This window comes from Misgurnus anguillicaudatus, chromosome 13 (assembly GCF_027580225.2).
Source record: "Misgurnus anguillicaudatus chromosome 13, ASM2758022v2, whole genome shotgun sequence".
In the NCBI taxonomy this organism is placed as follows: domain Eukaryota; kingdom Metazoa; phylum Chordata; class Actinopteri; order Cypriniformes; family Cobitidae; genus Misgurnus; species Misgurnus anguillicaudatus.
In genome coordinates this window covers 31,220,554-31,237,658 of record NC_073349.2, presented here as the reverse complement: position 1 = coordinate 31,237,658, position 17,105 = coordinate 31,220,554, and the positions used below count along the sequence as shown (strand labels likewise).

The 17,105-nt window shown below is 36.5% G+C and overlaps 1 protein-coding gene across 1 annotated transcript; it reads right to left on the bottom strand.

The window, feature by feature from the left end:
• Positions 1-9,995: 9,995 nt before the first annotated feature.
• LOC129430412 (uncharacterized) lies at positions 9,996-16,866 on the bottom strand. Its single transcript, XM_073875599.1, has 4 exons — positions 16,465-16,866; positions 16,113-16,287; positions 14,352-14,396; positions 9,996-14,252 (listed from the first exon to the last, which is right to left on the bottom strand). The coding sequence occupies exons 1-4, from the start codon at positions 16,627-16,629 to the stop codon at positions 13,456-13,458; spliced, it is 1,182 nt and encodes a 393-aa protein (XP_073731700.1). The 5' UTR covers positions 16,630-16,866; the 3' UTR covers positions 9,996-13,455.
• Positions 16,867-17,105: the final 239 nt, after the last annotated feature.

The following is a 17,105-nucleotide window of genomic DNA, read 5'->3' as shown; positions in this document are numbered from 1 at the left end:
TAAAGCACTCTCTCTCTCTCTCTCTCTCTTTCTGTTTTCACATCAGGTCTGCGGTGTAATTTAATGTTTTGCTCTTACAGTTCACGCTCTGGTTGTCAGCCAGCAGGAAACAACGTAATGACGATCAAGTTTGAGAAAGTCGAGCCGCCGGTGTTTCTCAGCATCTGAGAGCTTCTGTCTTTCATAAAGTAGATGTTTCGCCTCAGGAGAGACTTCACGCCTCACCGTCAGCCCTTGCACTCTACTTAAAGCTGCTCAGAGACATTTCACACATCTACTGATAGACGACATACGCTGTAAAAAGTCAAACGTTGCTTCAATTTTTAAAGTTATTTAACGTACAATTTCACTTTAGGTGAAAATTTTAAGTTGAAGTTAGGTGTTACCAACCAACGTTAATTTTTAAGTTGAACCAACTTTTCACTTTCTCCGGTAAACCTGAACTACAGCCGAAGAACTGGATTAGACCAGGACACATTTCCATGCTGGTTTTTCCATGTGTTAGTTTAGTGGGCGTCCAGGACCAGGCCTTAGTTATATTAGGACATTTAGGTCGTTGTTACCATCATACCTGTGATGTGCGTATTGAGACAAAGCAATGGCATTAATATATTTTAAGATAAGTGCAAGCTGTTTTCAGTTAGGACATGTGAGTCTTGGACTAGACTAAAGCCCTGTCTGGGAAACTGCCTCTAGGGTCTGGTTACACAGACAAAGCTTAACTAAAGCCAGGACTAGGCCTTAGTTAAATAAGCATCTTTAATAAACATGCCTTAGACAAAGACGTTACTGATATTTATCTTGAGATGGCGCTGGCATATTTTTACATTTTTCAGTTAAGACAGCTTAAACATGCCTTTCAGTCTAGGACTAGACTTAATCATTGTCTGTGAAAGCAGATGTAGCTGTATTGACTATGTTATTAAACTCTGCTGATGAAATCTCTACTGTTGAGTGCCTCAATGATCAAATAGAAATGAACAGATATTAGTTCCTCTCATGTAGAAGTCAGCAGAATCTTAATGGATAAATGAAAGGCTAAGAGTTCATGTTTGATCTGTGTGGTATATAATCTCTGTGGTTTATCGGAGGATCTCTCTTCACCGTTAGGTGCACAGACGCTAGCGTTCAGTAAATTTCTCTGACAGTAAACATTAGTCGGGTGCACAAAACATCAGCGTCTGTGAGAAATTAGGAGCAACTGGACCAAAAAATGCTGGAAGGGAGGAAGTGTGCCTTTATATCCAGTAAGGAATGTTCATGCTGTGAATATTTCCAGAACTTTACAAATCGTACGGCATTCAAACACTCTTTAAAGATTGTAAACTACTTTTGTCAGGTCATATCTCTTTACTGTAAGTAAAACAAGACATTTTGATTCAGCTGAATGCTTTCACTAGAGACAGACTGCATACAGAGCAAATCTCCATAAGACATTCATTACTAGTCTAAATGTATTTATATTTATGCATCTGGCGCATGCTTTTATCCAAAGGGACATACAGTGCATTTGAAGTATATCATTTGGTATCAGTATATGTGAACATGGACCACAAAACCAGTCATAAGGGTAATTTTTTTAAATTGAGCTGAATAAATCAACTTTCCAATAATGTATAAATATTTGGCAGACATACAATCATTTGAAAACTGAATACTTAATAACCTTACAACCTTACAATACAAGAAAAATCGATAATTTTGACCCATATGATTTTTTTTATGTACCTGTGCTCCTTATGACTGGATTTGTGGCCACGGGGATCAAACACATAGCATGCTAACAAAAAGCTCCATGCATTGATATACAGGAACATCAAGGGGAAATTAGGGGATGGGTCTGGCGTGCGTTTCCCAAAAGCATTATTTTTTGCAACCAAACTTTGTTGGTTGCGATGTAATTTCCCATTGCCAACCAACTAAGTTGCTAATATCAATGATGCTTTTGGGAAACACACCCCAGATCTAGAGACAAAGGGCCTCATTTAAAAACTGTGCGTTCAAAAATCCATGACAACACATTTGTGGGACACATTTATAAAAACATTTTTTTTATGTGGAAAAGTGCTTAGCACCACATCAGGATGTAAGCAGACAAGCACACTTTTGCTTGTCCGATTGCTGCAGGTTTTTGGAAATGTAAGCCATTATTGCAGGATTTGAACATTGACAGGCGCGCTCTTTTATATGTCAATGACATGAATTAGACATTGTTCAAAGGTGGAGATCTGAAACTGCTCAGCTGCACACAAGTTCAAGATTATTTGCAATTTATAGATCTCACATCTAAAAGAAAGGGGTTAAAAGAAAAACACACGTTTACTGTGTTTAATTTGGTTCTTTAAATCACGAACACGCATTTTTGAGAAATGATTGTGAGACCAAATTTAGGATGGTTTCTACTTTTATAAATGAGGCCATAGAACTCTGGAAACAAAAAAACCCACCTGAGCACAACGCATAAATACAGATGATCTAGTTTGTAATGTTATGGATTTATGGTGAACCCATCGTACCTTGAACATCACATTTCCCTCATGCCTCGATGTTTCTGAGCTGCTCAGCTGTTACCAGAGCAAAAATAGACATAAAGCAGAAGATTCACTGTCAGCTGGTGCTTATAGTTGACAGCGAGAGTCAGCAGGGTTTCACTGCCGAGACTTAACGTCTGTAACCCACGTTTAGATGTCATCATTAAAGTTAATAAAGCGAGTCAAACATCTTCATATCAGGAGGTCACCAGAGCTCCACATTATTATTAACACCTTCATCACTAACACTTCTCTTTATGCTGTTTGAGACAATGAGGAAATAAACATGAAGTGCCAGTAATGGAAAGTTAGGGTAACGTTCAGATACGATAAGTCAGTACACATGGAGAGATAAAAGATTAACTCATTCACCGCCAGCCTTTTTGAGAAAAGTTGCCCACCTGCATTTTTGTGATTTTAACAAAAGTTTCACAAAATTCCTTGCAGGAAAAATTATCTTCTATAAATATATAAACATACAAATTATATCAAACTAAAGAACACACCCTCTGCTTTCAAACAAACAATAAACAAACAAACAAACAAACAAAATGGGGAAAAAACGTTTCATTATATATTTACTTTTTCCACTTATTTTAACCACTGAAATATGGATATTTCTCTTCAAAAATACAACATTTTGAGCAAAAAGCTTAAAAAATTGCGTTTTTGTAAAGGAATTTATGTTAGAGATCAGACTCAGAATGACTATCAAACATAAAGACATTTAAAATCAATCATTAAATCTTTTTAACTTCGGTTTTTGATAAATTCGCGTCCATCTAGTGGATAAAAGGGGTATTACACTTTCACTTTGAAATTCGTCCAGAAAGGCATATTTATTAGTTAAATATTAACTCATAATTGGCGAGATATCTCGTCAATGGCGGTGAATGAGTTAAGTGCTCTCAGAAGAGGTGAGACATTGTAATCTTTGATTTTCTGACTCATATTTGTTGACAAATAGTAATTATCTCCTGGAAAATAAGTTGACATTCGCCTTTAAACTCAAGTTTCAGTTTTCAAATACTGTATGTCTTTTCTATACAGAATTTTTATATTACAGGATCTCTTTTCATAAAAGTCTCATTAGATTTTTAGCAGCTGACAGAAGCGGTGTTTCCATTACCCTTCAAATTGCACAAATTGAAATAGCAAATTGAAATTGCAGCCAATGAAAACACAGCAATTTCTTATAGACCAGAAAGTTTTTAAGCTCAGGTAAGGTGGTTTTCAGGCAGAATACAGCGAAAGCAATTCGGAAGTCAACTGCTCTGCCTTGAGTCGCACTCGCTGTATTTTAATGTCATCCATATGTTGTATAAAGTCAGACTCACCCATCTGTTTTTAGAATTACTTATCAAGAGACAACAAAATTAGGTTTGAGTTGCATGATAAGTGGCACGCGGTGACTTCTCTTCCGAGGGGCGCGAATATGTGTTCGGAGTTTCATGTGAACCTATGTGCATCATGTAGGTATGTGACAAAAATTTTAAACATGGTTAAATGCTAAAACTAGTTGTTCAGATAGAAAGAGCTTGAAAACAACTTTACAACGACATCAAGACCGCGTCTATGGGTTCAAGAAAAACAAAATACTGCCCATTTGAAACTCGAAAATCATCACCTTATTTTGTCCCATGTTTTCCATTTTGCGGGTGGTAAAACAACCCTTGCGCGTCGTTCAAATTCATTGAAATTTCGTCCACTTGTAGTTTAGCAATTAAACTAAATCTAAGTTACAATTTCAAGAATGTTTTTACTCCGCATGTCGCTTGAGGTAATCCGAAGTTTCATCGAGAGGAACCAAATTGACAGCCATGACAGCCGAGATTGTTATGTACTTAAAATACATGCCTGCTGCACACGCATCCTTATGATAAAAGAGATGCTTGCATTCACAAAATACTCGCAAGACATTAACTTAATCTCATGTGTAATCAGAGTTAAGTGTTAAGCGAGTATCTGGCAAACATTTGCGTCACTTTTATCATAAACCCCTTCGAAGTGTCTGCAGCAGACACGTATTTTGACATGACGCGTGATGAACATTGGTTGACATGACGCACCGAACACATATTTTGACATGACGAGCCACTCATGACAGGCAAAATACACGTTTGGACGAGCTTTGCATCGTGCGCCTTCGAAAAAGAAGTCACCGGCCGCCACCGCACATGACACTGGTTCATGAAAACACTGTCATTTTGCAATACTTTTATTAAGAATATAGCGCTAACGTTTTTCACAATTCTTTAATAAAACCCAGCTATAATGAAACATATAAAAGCTATTTACAGAAAAGTACAGCCATCTTTATATAAAAGCACGACTGACGTTCTTTATTATAAACAGTAATGTGTGTTTGGCTTAAAGGCAACAGAGAGAGAGAGATCTTTTATAGTTGGCACATGGAAGCAATAAAGACTTTAACTACACACACACACACACACACACACACACACACACACACACACACACACACACACACACACACACATCTTAGATGTAAAGTGACGTTTCTGCAGTGCTGATGCTAAATCTGCGAACAATTTCAGACTCATGCTGTTTCCTCCAGCTGTCTGCTGAAGGTCCAGAACATGACGTTGTCGTCATTCAAGGTCTACACAAGAACAAACATCAGACTCTTGCTTAGAACAGCAGAAATAGAGCAAAACATGTACAGCGTCTTTAAAAGGAAAAATATGTTTTGCCACTAAGCCAACAAATCATACACACTATATTGATATATAGCATGGGAAAGGGCGGTAGAGTGGAAAATCTGTCTGATGTTGCTTTGTTCTGGCGAGGGTGAAACGTTGAGCGGGTGCCCGCGGTTGAGCTTCAGTTGTCAAGATGAGCTGAAGAACTACGCTGTCAATGACTCATGCACACAAAAACAGCGCTTTGAGCTCTGATTAAAGATGTATTTAAAGCCTGAAGACCATAGAGATCACAACATAATGCTATATTTGTGCTGCTTGCCTGCTTCCAAAACAAGCCACTCTTGAATGATGCTCCCCATCTGAGAAACATTGACACACAACAACAGACCACTCGAGGCAGATATCTGACCGCTTAAGTTGTTGGGAAACACTCTTCAAACTAAAACATCATCTCGCAGATACGTACAGTGCAATTCATAGCTACAGTCCACAGCAATATGATAAATGCACAAACCTTACCTTAACATTACAATTAATTCATCTGTAAAATTATACAACTACTAGTGCATGGGGAAAAAACACCTTAAGCATGGTAAATGCTGTGTAATAGGTTAATTACAGTACCATAATTAAAGACACAATATGTAAGATGTTCACCACTAGAGGTCGCTATTACACAATAACCAAGGAAGCTTAATGACGTTATGAAGGAGAGAGGAACAATGTTATTTTCACAATCCAGAGACGTATGGAGTTCACTGATCATGTTCACGAATGAGGAAATGAATTATTGTGTTACTATCTGTACGTTTTATCACATAATTTTATGCAATCGTAATAAATTAGCTGCAAGGCACAACAGCTGCATGTTCGTGTTGCTTTAGTTTCTACAGCTTGAATAGGAAATAGGAATTTCTCTGGATTTACAAATCCTTGGAATCTTTTGCACGTACACAACTGCATGAAATATCACACTGCTCATGTTGGTTCATATATTGGTCTTGCACTATGCACTTTTCGGTCTATGTCTCTTTGTAAGTATTCTTGTATGTTTGATATACTGCATGTGTGTGATGGAGCAAAATGCATTTGATTGTATAGTACTAAATATATATGACAACAATAAACAATAACATATTGTGGCTTTAACACATTCTTTGATTCAAAATATTTGCAAGATTTGTGGTGCGTGTGGAGTCTGTGTGCAGTTGATAACATCAGCGTGTTCTCCATTAGAGAGAGAGATCTCATACGGTCAGAGAGTTTTACGGTCAGAGTCGTTCAGTCAACGAGTCGTTTAGCACTAATGCTCATTAAAAGGATGAACAAGGCCTATTTCATGCCTCACTTCAAGTCCTGCTGGAAAGTTCAGAGGTCAGAATTATGATGTCATGTGATGTGTGTTAAAGGGGTCATAGCGTGAAAATCTGACTTTTTCCATGTTCAAGTGTTATAATTGGGTCCCCAGTGCTTCTATCAACCTAGAATATGTGATAAATATCAACCCAGTAATTTAGTTTGGGTAAGCCATTTTCTGCATCGTTCAGATTTTGCCTGTTTTGTGAGGTAGGTAGCAAGGTGAATTACAATAATACCGCCCCCTTTATCTGCAATATCCAACCACGGCACTGCTTATTAGTGCAAAGAGAAAGAAAAAAGTACTTGACAGCACAATTCAGTTTCAATTACAACAAACCACCATCATTGTGATCACTGTTTGCATTTCATCCCCCCATTTGCATTTTAAGTGACACACCCAAAAATGGCACACTTTTGCTCAGGCCTACAAATTAGCAACTTTAACATGCTATAATAAATTATCTGTGGAGTATTTTGAGCTTAAACTTCACATACGCACTCTGGGGACACCAAATATCTTTTTTACATCGTAAAAAACAAGTTCTGTAAGATTCAACGGAGTCAAGCTTTAAGAAATTAGGGTTAGGGTTAGTGACCGTGCAGTGACACTTAAGTGTGTCTGAATGTATATATCAAATTCAACCAATGGTGAGGCTTAACGACAAAGACAGGGTGATGCGGGAGCCAGGAAGTATATCACTATCTGAAATATTGCCAAAGACGGCGTTACAGGGACGCAGGAAGTATGGCAAGAGAGACGCAGCGTCTCGTTCCCTTCTCAGGGAACAACAGTTACGTACGTAACGCGAGACGTTTTCATGTGTCAAACACAACTATGCAAAAAAGCATTTTGGTATAAATCAACATTCACATACAGAAGATATAAGCATTTAGCACGTGTGCTTAAAAAGTCTAGAATTTGTATGATATTACACTACACTACACAGGGAATAATATCAATTGATTTTTTCCAGAAAACTTCTTGCATGAAATAGATTTAAGCACTTTCAATGACCTGTATCTATGTATGTATGTTTTCAAAAACTTCCCAGGGCCTTGAATTTTTTCCCCAGATTCACAAACTTTCAAGGATTTCAAGGACGCGTGGGAACCCTGATTATTACTTTATTTGGAAGGGTCATGAATAATAATGTTGAGCTCTGCTCTGATTGGCTGTTTCTCAGAGTGGCTCCTTCAGTAGCTCTGTGTTTAGGTAAACAGATCTTATGAAGATACAGATTTTTAGGAATAATCAATTGTTTGGAGATTGTTAATGGACGTTTCTGAGTGGTAAGTTTGGGTTTTTTCAGTATGGACCTGCAAAATGTAACTTTAACGTCAATAGTAGAACTTCAGCCTAAACGCTAGCATTAACTAGCATTTAGAGCTAACTCAGCAGTCACAACTTTGTTTTTAGCATTGTAACAACATTGTACTTAATTTAAAGGTCACGTTCTTTCTGATCCCATTTTTTAAACCCTAGTTAGTGTGTAATGTTGCTATAATAGCATAAATAATAGGCTACCTGTAAAATGATAAAGCTCAAAGATGTTTTGAGATTGGTCTGTTTACCAGCGCTCTTTTGCATGCACGATGTTTACATAAGAAGTAGAATGTCATTACCATGTACACAATTTTTATAATTCATCCATGCCTAAATGCAGTTTTAAATTCTTTGGCGCCTTTAAGATAATGTCTAAAACACACTAAAACAAGCTTGCTTAGGACATTTATGAATTCAAAGATCATCAATCTCAAAATTTAAACATCTCTGGTCGTGTGGCCTCAGGCAGACGTTTGCGAGCTTCTCGTGACTGAACATGTTAGTGCATCTGCTGCAAACGCTATACGTTCATGGCTTATGTCATTGACTACTGGCAGAGTAAGTGTGATGGGTTCATATGGACAGACCTGAACCCATTCAAACCTTGCTATCAAGAACACAAGAAAAGCTGCTGATGGTAAACAAATAAACAAGATAACAATACAGATTATGAATGTGTAAGAAACTTACATTACAAATAAGACATAAGAGTTGGCTCAGCTGGAACAGGGTGTTCAGACCCCAACATGGCAAAAATATTAATTTAAGTGTCAATTATTTTATAACACAAGGAAAATTAAGCCCTAAGGCCATATAGGAGGTCAATTATACAATTTAGTGCTCAACTATACAAATGTGTTTGACAATGCAAACAGCCAATCAGAATTAAGTATTGGAGAACACTATGTAGTAATGCTGACTTGTAAATACCACTTCATTAAAATAAGTCAAGCTCATTATTTAGTCTGCGCTGGCTGTTTTAAAGTTTGGAGAATCCATCAGAAGATGGTTGCTGAAAGGACTCACGCTGTTATAAGGAATCTCACACCTTCTTTCAACGTCTGTACCAGAGGCCACCACAGAGCTTTCATCCGTCAGAAACACCAGACTGATGCTCGTTGGAGGAAATCTCTTTTGACGAGTGCCGCGCTCATCTGCTAAAGTAAGTTTAGACGCTGCCATGAGAGCTGAGAGTCAAACCACAAACAAAACCAGATTATACGCTTCTTTACATACAGCATCTCTGAAACTGTCAATGTATTAGACACTCGATGTATACATAACAGCACACACACCATGAACAAACAGACTGATGATGCACATTATATCATCAGGTGTGAACTCACAGAAATGAAACTATGAGCTGAGTGTTGATGGCTGTACTAACCATTGATCTTTAGCTACAGAAACTTTTCATGTAAAGAAATCACATTTGATATTTCCATTTATTTTCTTCGCTTCAAGTCAAACTGCAAGAACCATTGCATGATGATGCTATTTCTAAATATAGGAATTACAGCTAATATCATATTACCAATACTTACATACAGTGTGCATCAGGAGTTTAAATCCAAATGTTTAGGTGTTGATGCCCTCCAGTGGTGCAGAGGAATCATCACATCACATGAGGAGAAACACACTGAAAGAAATATAAAAGAGAAAGAATAAAAGCATCTTAAATATAGTGTGACACAGTACTTACAGATATGCAAACATCTGGGTGTGTGCGTGTGTGTGTGTGTACTGACGGTGTTGTACTTACCACCACACAACATTCATCTGCAGTCAAAACATCAACATCTTCACTGAATGATTTCAACAGTGTAAGAATAAAGAGAAGATTAAAACAACAGAATGTGTTTCTTATCTCACGTCAAAGCTCTGCAGTTTATTAATACTGTAAAAAATACTTTGCTGCCTTAAACATTTTTGTTGAATCAACTCGGATTTACAAGTCATTTCAACTTACTATTATTTATCTTGACTATGGATGAGTTGTTATAACTACAGGTTAGTTGTTATAACTTATACAATTAAGTTGACTTTTCTCAACTATATTTTGACATGACTTGTAAATCTGAGTCGATTTAACAAAAATTTTTAAGGCAACAAAGTATTTTTTACATTGATCCCACATGAAACGATTTGTTCATAAAACGCACATTTTACGAACAAATTTGTGCGTACACATGCTTAGTCAATGAGACATTTGTCCATAAAATATTAAGGATGCACCGATATGGAAATTTTGGCCGATACCGATAACTCTTTAAATTTGGGGGCTGATAACTGATATCTATAGGCCGATAAATATTCATATTATTTTCACAATGAAAAACTCGCAGACCGCGGACATCTTGTCTTTGCGCTAGACTAGCATACTCTTCTTAAGCCTGCAACATGTGTCATCTTCATGCTATGTCACAGAAAGCACCAATCAAAACTCCACATGGCCAGCAACGAGCAAGTGAAGTGGTTCAACAAACCAAAATAATCCATCATTTATCGGCTTTCATTTATCGGTCTAATTTTGCTATCAGACCGATAACCGATAATATTAAAAATAAGCAGTTATCGGCGGATAACGATATGTCGGCATATTATCGTGCATCCCTATGAAATATGCATACGGACGTTTTACCGTACGAATCACTATTCAACAAAAACATTCATACTAAAATTTATTTTAAATGTTTGCAAAAACGTAAGAACAACTTAGACCACATGTACGCATTAATCATAAACAAGGAAAAATATATAAAATATGGACGGATATATATTATAGGGTTCTTTATCCTTGTTCATGATTATTGTGCACGTGTGTTGTGTTAAGTTGTTCTTACATTTAGAAGAAATTTTAGTATGAAAGTTTTTGTTGATTCATGATTTGTTAAAACGTCCGAACACATTTCACAAATTTGTGTGTACGCATGCTTAGTGAATGAGACACATTGTGTTAAAAATCATTTAAAAACGTAAAAACAAGAAAATGTCTAAAGTAAAAGATATCCGATTATTCTCAGCATCCTTTCATTTATTTCTCCACCAAAAAAAATCTGGAACTGTGAATGAACATGTAATATTGAAGTAATACATTATTACAATTAGGGTTGGGCAAAGATACATCAAAAATGTATAAAATAAAATACCAAATACCTTAGATTTAAGTGTATCAAAATAAACTACAAAATACAAAACACAACATTTAAATAAACTACTGTATTTTGAAAATACTAAAAAATACTTTTACAAGGGAGCATGACATTTCTTGGCAAACGTTCCATCAGTTGGACTATTTGATCTGTTGCTTTTACCATTACATTGACTCTGATTGAGTCGTGAAAAATCTGAGATGTGCAACCAAGGAACACGCCCACATTTTGGGAATTTAGCTTATTCACCGTATCCCCCATAGTTAGATAAGTCCATATATACCTTTTTCATCTCTGTGCGTGCTGTAACTCGGTCTGATGCAGCCCCCGCTAGCCTAGCTTAGCACAAAGACTGGAAGTGAATGGCTCCAGCTAGCAAACTGCTCCCAATAAGTGACAAAATAACACAAACATTTTCCTATTTATGTGTTGTGATTTGTATAGTCACACCGTGTACAAATAGCAAGGTCATATGAGACAGCCATCTTTTGCTACAAAATACTAAGGCATTTTCATCAACCATATTAAATACAACGAAACAAAATACTATTTTGTATTTGAAATACATGTATCAAAAATACTGCCCATCGCTGATTGCAATGTGACATAAAACAAAACCAGTTTATATAGATTCATAAATATACAGTAGGGCTGCACGGTATACCGACAAAATTATCGTGAACATGACCACAGTATATACGATATTCATATCGCAGAGAAGTGCGATAACTTACATTTATTTTGCGTGTCTATCATTTGTGTGTTGCATGCTTAGATTTTTCTAAATTATCAGAAGGGGCCTTACTAAATACCCGCCAAGTAGGTCTCACGATGTTATACTTTTGGCTAGAACACGGCCGCAAAGGTGAACCTAGCGGCTCAAAGCAAAGAGCAGAAAATAAAATGAGCGAGGAAAACTACAACCAACTTGTGCACAAAATAAACAGTACATCTGAAATAGTTTTTTTAGCCTGATAGATTTAATTACATCAGAAGAATATGTATTACCTGTTTATTTCAGTATGATAATTACATATCTAAATGATTTTTAAAAAACTGCTAATAAAAATAACATTTCTTTTGGAAAATGATTTATCGCAAGAAATATCGTTATTGCATCATTCAACAGTTGAATTGCATATTTTCTCAATATTGCGCAGCCCTAATATATAGGGAACAAAGTTGCAACTGGCCAATCAGAATCTAGTAAATGATTAAAAAATACAGTATTTTTCACACACAAAACATGAACACATGTTATATTGCGCACCATAAACACAATCATAGCTTCAAAAACAGGAAAAACGGGACCTTTAAAATTAGACTCATTTTGCCAGCACTGGTCACATATTTTCTTACATCCCTAGTTAGGGGGCGTTTCTAATTCCAATGAAATTAATGACGATACTCATTTAATAAAAATGAAAACCATCCACTGCGGTAAATGACGAGAGTCATATAATGTGAACTCAACTGCTTCTCTCTCATTGGTAGTCGCTCCCAAATGTCGCTCATTATTTGCATAAAGTTAAACTTTTCTGAAGTTGGTCTGACAATAATTATTTTTTAAATGTAATATTGCAGTGTTTATTATACAAATGTGCAAGTCATTTTTACATTTGTGTGACCTCAAACTTTAAACAAAATCTGAAAATTTCTTTCCGCCCTCTTGTGGCAGCTTGGGCGGGAGCATTCGTTTTCTAAACCCCCAGTTACATTTCTGGATGAAATGTGTACTTTTCTATATCCAATCAAAGCACAGTGGGAAACAAGCCACGCCCACAATTTTCCTCACGTGATATTCTGTTTCACTTGGAAATACGTCACAACGCGGAAAACGATCGCGAATTCCGGTTCACGACACACGAGACGGCAGAATGTTGCCATGGTTACCCCTTTGTCAATTATCATCAATTATCGTTTCAAGAGTCTTGTTTCGAACACACACAGAACAATGATTTAGAGGATTCACTCCCTCATTTAAGTGCAGTGTGTATTGGGCCTTTAAGGTCGTTCTTCAGTGTTAATCTTCATGCGCACCTTAAGGTTGGACTTATGAGGGGCGGCAGTGGCTCAGTGGTTCATGTAGGTTGTCTACAAACCGGAAGGTTGGTGGTTCAATCCCCGGCTCCACCTGACCAAGTGTCGAGGTGTCCTTGAGCAAGACATCCAACCCCAGCTGCTCCCGACGAGCTGGATGGCGCCTTGCATGGCTGACACCGACGTCGGTGTATGAACGTGTGAGTGAAATGGGTGAATGTGAGGCAAACTGTATGGCCATGGGTCCATGAAAGCGCTAAATGCAGTCCATTTAAAGGGCTTTTCTCCAGTGTGAATTTTCATGTGCAAGTTGATACTGAAGCTTTTTCCACACAGATCACATCTCTAAGGATTTTCTCCAGTGTAAATGTTCATGTGCACATTCAAGTTGGACTTTCGACTGAAGCTTTTTCCACACTGATCACACATCTGTAAGCTTTTTCTCCGGTGTGAATTTTCATGTGCACATTCAAGTTGGACTTACGACTGAAGCTCTTTCCACACTGATCACATCTCAAAGGCTTTTCTCCAGTGTGAACTTTCATGTGCTCATTAAGTTGGCATTTATGAATGAAGGCCTTTCCACATCGATCACAGCTGTGAGGCTTTTCTCCTATGTGAATTTTCACGTGCGAATTAAGGTCAGACTTCCGAACGAAGCCCTTTCCACACTGATCACATTTGTAAGGTTTATCTCCAGTGTGATTTCTAATGTGGACATTAAGGTCACACTTACGAGCGAAGCTCTTTTGACACCATTCGCATCTGTAAGGTTTATCTCCCGTGTGAATTCTCGTGTGGATTTTAAGCTTAGATTTAAAGGGGAAGCTCTTTCCACACTGATCACAATGAAAAGGTTTTTCTCCAGTGTGAATTCTCATGTGAACAGTCAAGTAGGACCTAATACTGAAGCTCTTTCCACACTGAACACATATGTGAGGCTTTTCTCCAGTGTGAAGATTCATGTGCCTTTTAAGCGCACATTTGTGGCTGAAAATAAATCTGCACTGAGGACACATGAAAGGATCCTTGGCTGGTGTTGTTTTTTGTTTGTTGCTCTTTTTTGATGACCTTTTTTTCTTAGTCTTCAAGCAGCTCAGAGATTCTTCCTTGGGTATGAAATGATGAGGTGTCTCCTCCATTATATTAAGTTGTGAACTTTCCTCCTTCACTATCAGATCTTAAATCAACAGAAAATCATTGTGACACAATATGACACAGTAAAAAAGCACTGGTTAAACATTAGAAAAAGGTACTTAAATTAATAAACAAAAGACACCTTCATTAGTCTGTTCTCTTGCTTCTTGTTTGACCTCCATCAGGTCTGAAATGAAGAGAGAAAATCATTATGAACAATATGACAGTTAAAAATATATATATTGAGCATTTCTGAAACTATACTTGTAGTGTTTCTATCTTCATGGCATTACTGGTTAAACATTAAGGGAAGACCATCCTCCATTAAAAAGTTTTAGAGCAGCCAAAATGAGTTTTTGTCCCGCCAAAGCTTTATTTGATAATTTAAATAAAAAATAAAATATCTAATTTCTGTTGCTGAAATGTGAATCACTAGGTGCATTTCCATTGCAGATTTGCACAAAACTTTAGTGTTATTTTCTAAATGTTGACCAATACTTTTTTGAAAATGATATGCGACTGAAACTTAGTTTTTCTTGTTGCAATAAATATTCTAAACATCATGAAACGACCACTGATGTTGGTAGGTTTACTTATATCACATCCACCGGGTAATTTTTTAACCAAAGGAGACGTAAAAGTAACATTGGTGCCAAAAAAATCCCCTTATAGAGTAGCGGCAACGTATAGGTAATTGGGTAATAGTACATTATTTTAAATTAAAAGAGATGTAGGAGTGTTATCCAAATATTAATACCAAGGAAAGCCTCTTATACTTGGGAGCAGACACGTATTGAGATATTTCTGGGAGGTTTTAGTTAATACTTCAAATAATAATTGTGACTTATTTACATCAGGTGACCAGAAATTGCAAATAAACTGTTTTCATGGCCTTTTTGCGAAATACACCTTTTCCAAATTGCCTGAAAAACCAAGCATCATGCAAGCGTAAAAACTTTTTTGCAATATATTGGAGTTTTTGCAAAATTGCCGTGTTTCCATTGGCCGTATTTTTAATTTGCAATGTAAATTTGCACAATTTAAAGGGTAATAGAAATGCAGCTGAAACAGGACGCTTAAGTGAATTTTAATTCTTAAACATTTTTATCATTTTGTGTGATGTACAGGAAAAATAAATCTGTTAACTAAATTATGAAGGCAACTCTGAAATGATGAAACAAACATGATATGATTACGTATAAAAACTCAAAATAAATGCAAATAGTTTTGCTTTTGAACACTGAAATTACTGAGAACTTAGAAATGTTAAGCATGTTAAGAAAATAATTAATTTTAAGATGAATCATCAATTTTTTAAGGCTACTATGAATTAATATTTGAAAAACTAAAACAGATATGATTATTTGTATTTTAAAATTGGCCTGTTAAAAATCCTAACACGACATTGACCCACATAAACAACAATTTGGTTTTGCTTTATGATATATGATTATATACCAAAGGAGTAATACTCAGGTCTAGCAAAGGCGGATATCCTACAAAGCAATGAAAGCTAGGCGAAAATAAAAATCACAGCCTCTTTTGCAAAGAGGACAACAGCGAAAGTGACGTATAATATATGTGTCTGATAAATGCATGGTCTCTATTTATTGTAAAGGAAGTTGTAAAAGCCTTCAGAAAGACCAAAGTTTTTTTAACCATAACTTGGGTTTAAGGTTGCCTTTTTACATATATGCCCGGTTTCACATAAAAAACTTAAGCCCCAGACTAAAAAGAGGTTTTAAGCTGTCTGAACTGAAGAGAACTTGCTATGACATATCATGTTTTTTTCTAAGCCATTTTTATAAAAGCGTTTTGGGCTTGCCAGTACTTTTTAATGTGTGTGTATGAACATATTAATCAGAAAAGACCAATTTTCACCCATGAAAAACCCTGCACATACCTGAATAAATTAAACCAGTTTTATCTGTCTGTTCTTCTGTGACTTCTTGTTTCACTTTCATCCCACAGTCCAGCAGATTTACTGATGTCTTCTGGTCTTCATCATTACAGACAGAAACCAGAAGCTCTGTAGATGTTTGATCAGTGAAACCACAGAGAGAGACACCAGATACATCCTGGAAATAACATTAAAACAAGCAGAAATTAAAACACATTGGTCAAGTAAACTGTTTATACAGGACGTGTTGATGTACTTTCACTAAAGCAGCAACACTGAACACACAAACCTCAATCATTCATCAAACCACAATAAATTATTAAATGAATAAGGATGAAATGAGTTTTTAAGAAACCTTTGTGTTGAGTTCATCTTTCTCTCTGAGCTTTGATTCCAGTAACGCCACCTCTTTCTTCAGCTGAGAGATTTCTGTCATCAAATCATCAATATCCAGCATGGACAGATCAGTTCCTACTGATTTACAGCACATCACATCCATCTCATCTCTCATCATCAACATCTGAACACAAAAACATCACCATTATAATATTCACACAAAAACATCATTTCAATAGAATTATAAACTACAGCAGCTTTTATTAAATCAATAAAACAAAACCTTTATGATTACAGAAATAACTCCGTCTGAAAACATTTATCTCACATCAAGATTTTAAAGCGTCTGATAAAAACAGCAAGTTACAGTAAGCTAGAAAAAAATCATTCACCACAGAGAGAAAACACAAAGATTGTTAACACAACTGATAAAAGCATAAATATTACAAACACAACACTTACTGCTCGACTGTGAGCTTCTCTTTTCTTCATCTGTTGTTTTATTTAACACGCGGTGCGTTTGCGCCACCTGCTGGACTGGAGCGTGACGCAGCTGCTGCTTGACAACAGTCATTTACCATAGTTACACACTCATCACTATGATTTACCACAGTTATCATATCAGAGAAACAGAGAGAAATATACAACACTGTATTTATT

Coding starts and splice junctions, on each gene's coding strand:
- LOC129430412 (XM_073875599.1), bottom strand. CDS start 16,629: ATGTTGATGATGAGAGATGAGATGGATGTGATGTGCTGTAAATCAGTA. Junction 14,397..16,112: donor AACTGGTTTAATTTATTCAG/GTATGTGCAGGG, acceptor TCTTCATTTCAG/ACCTGATGGAGGTCAAACAA. Junction 14,253..14,351: donor AAGAGAACAGACTAATGAAG/GTGTCTTTTGTT, acceptor TGTTGATTTAAG/ATCTGATAGTGAAGGAGGAA.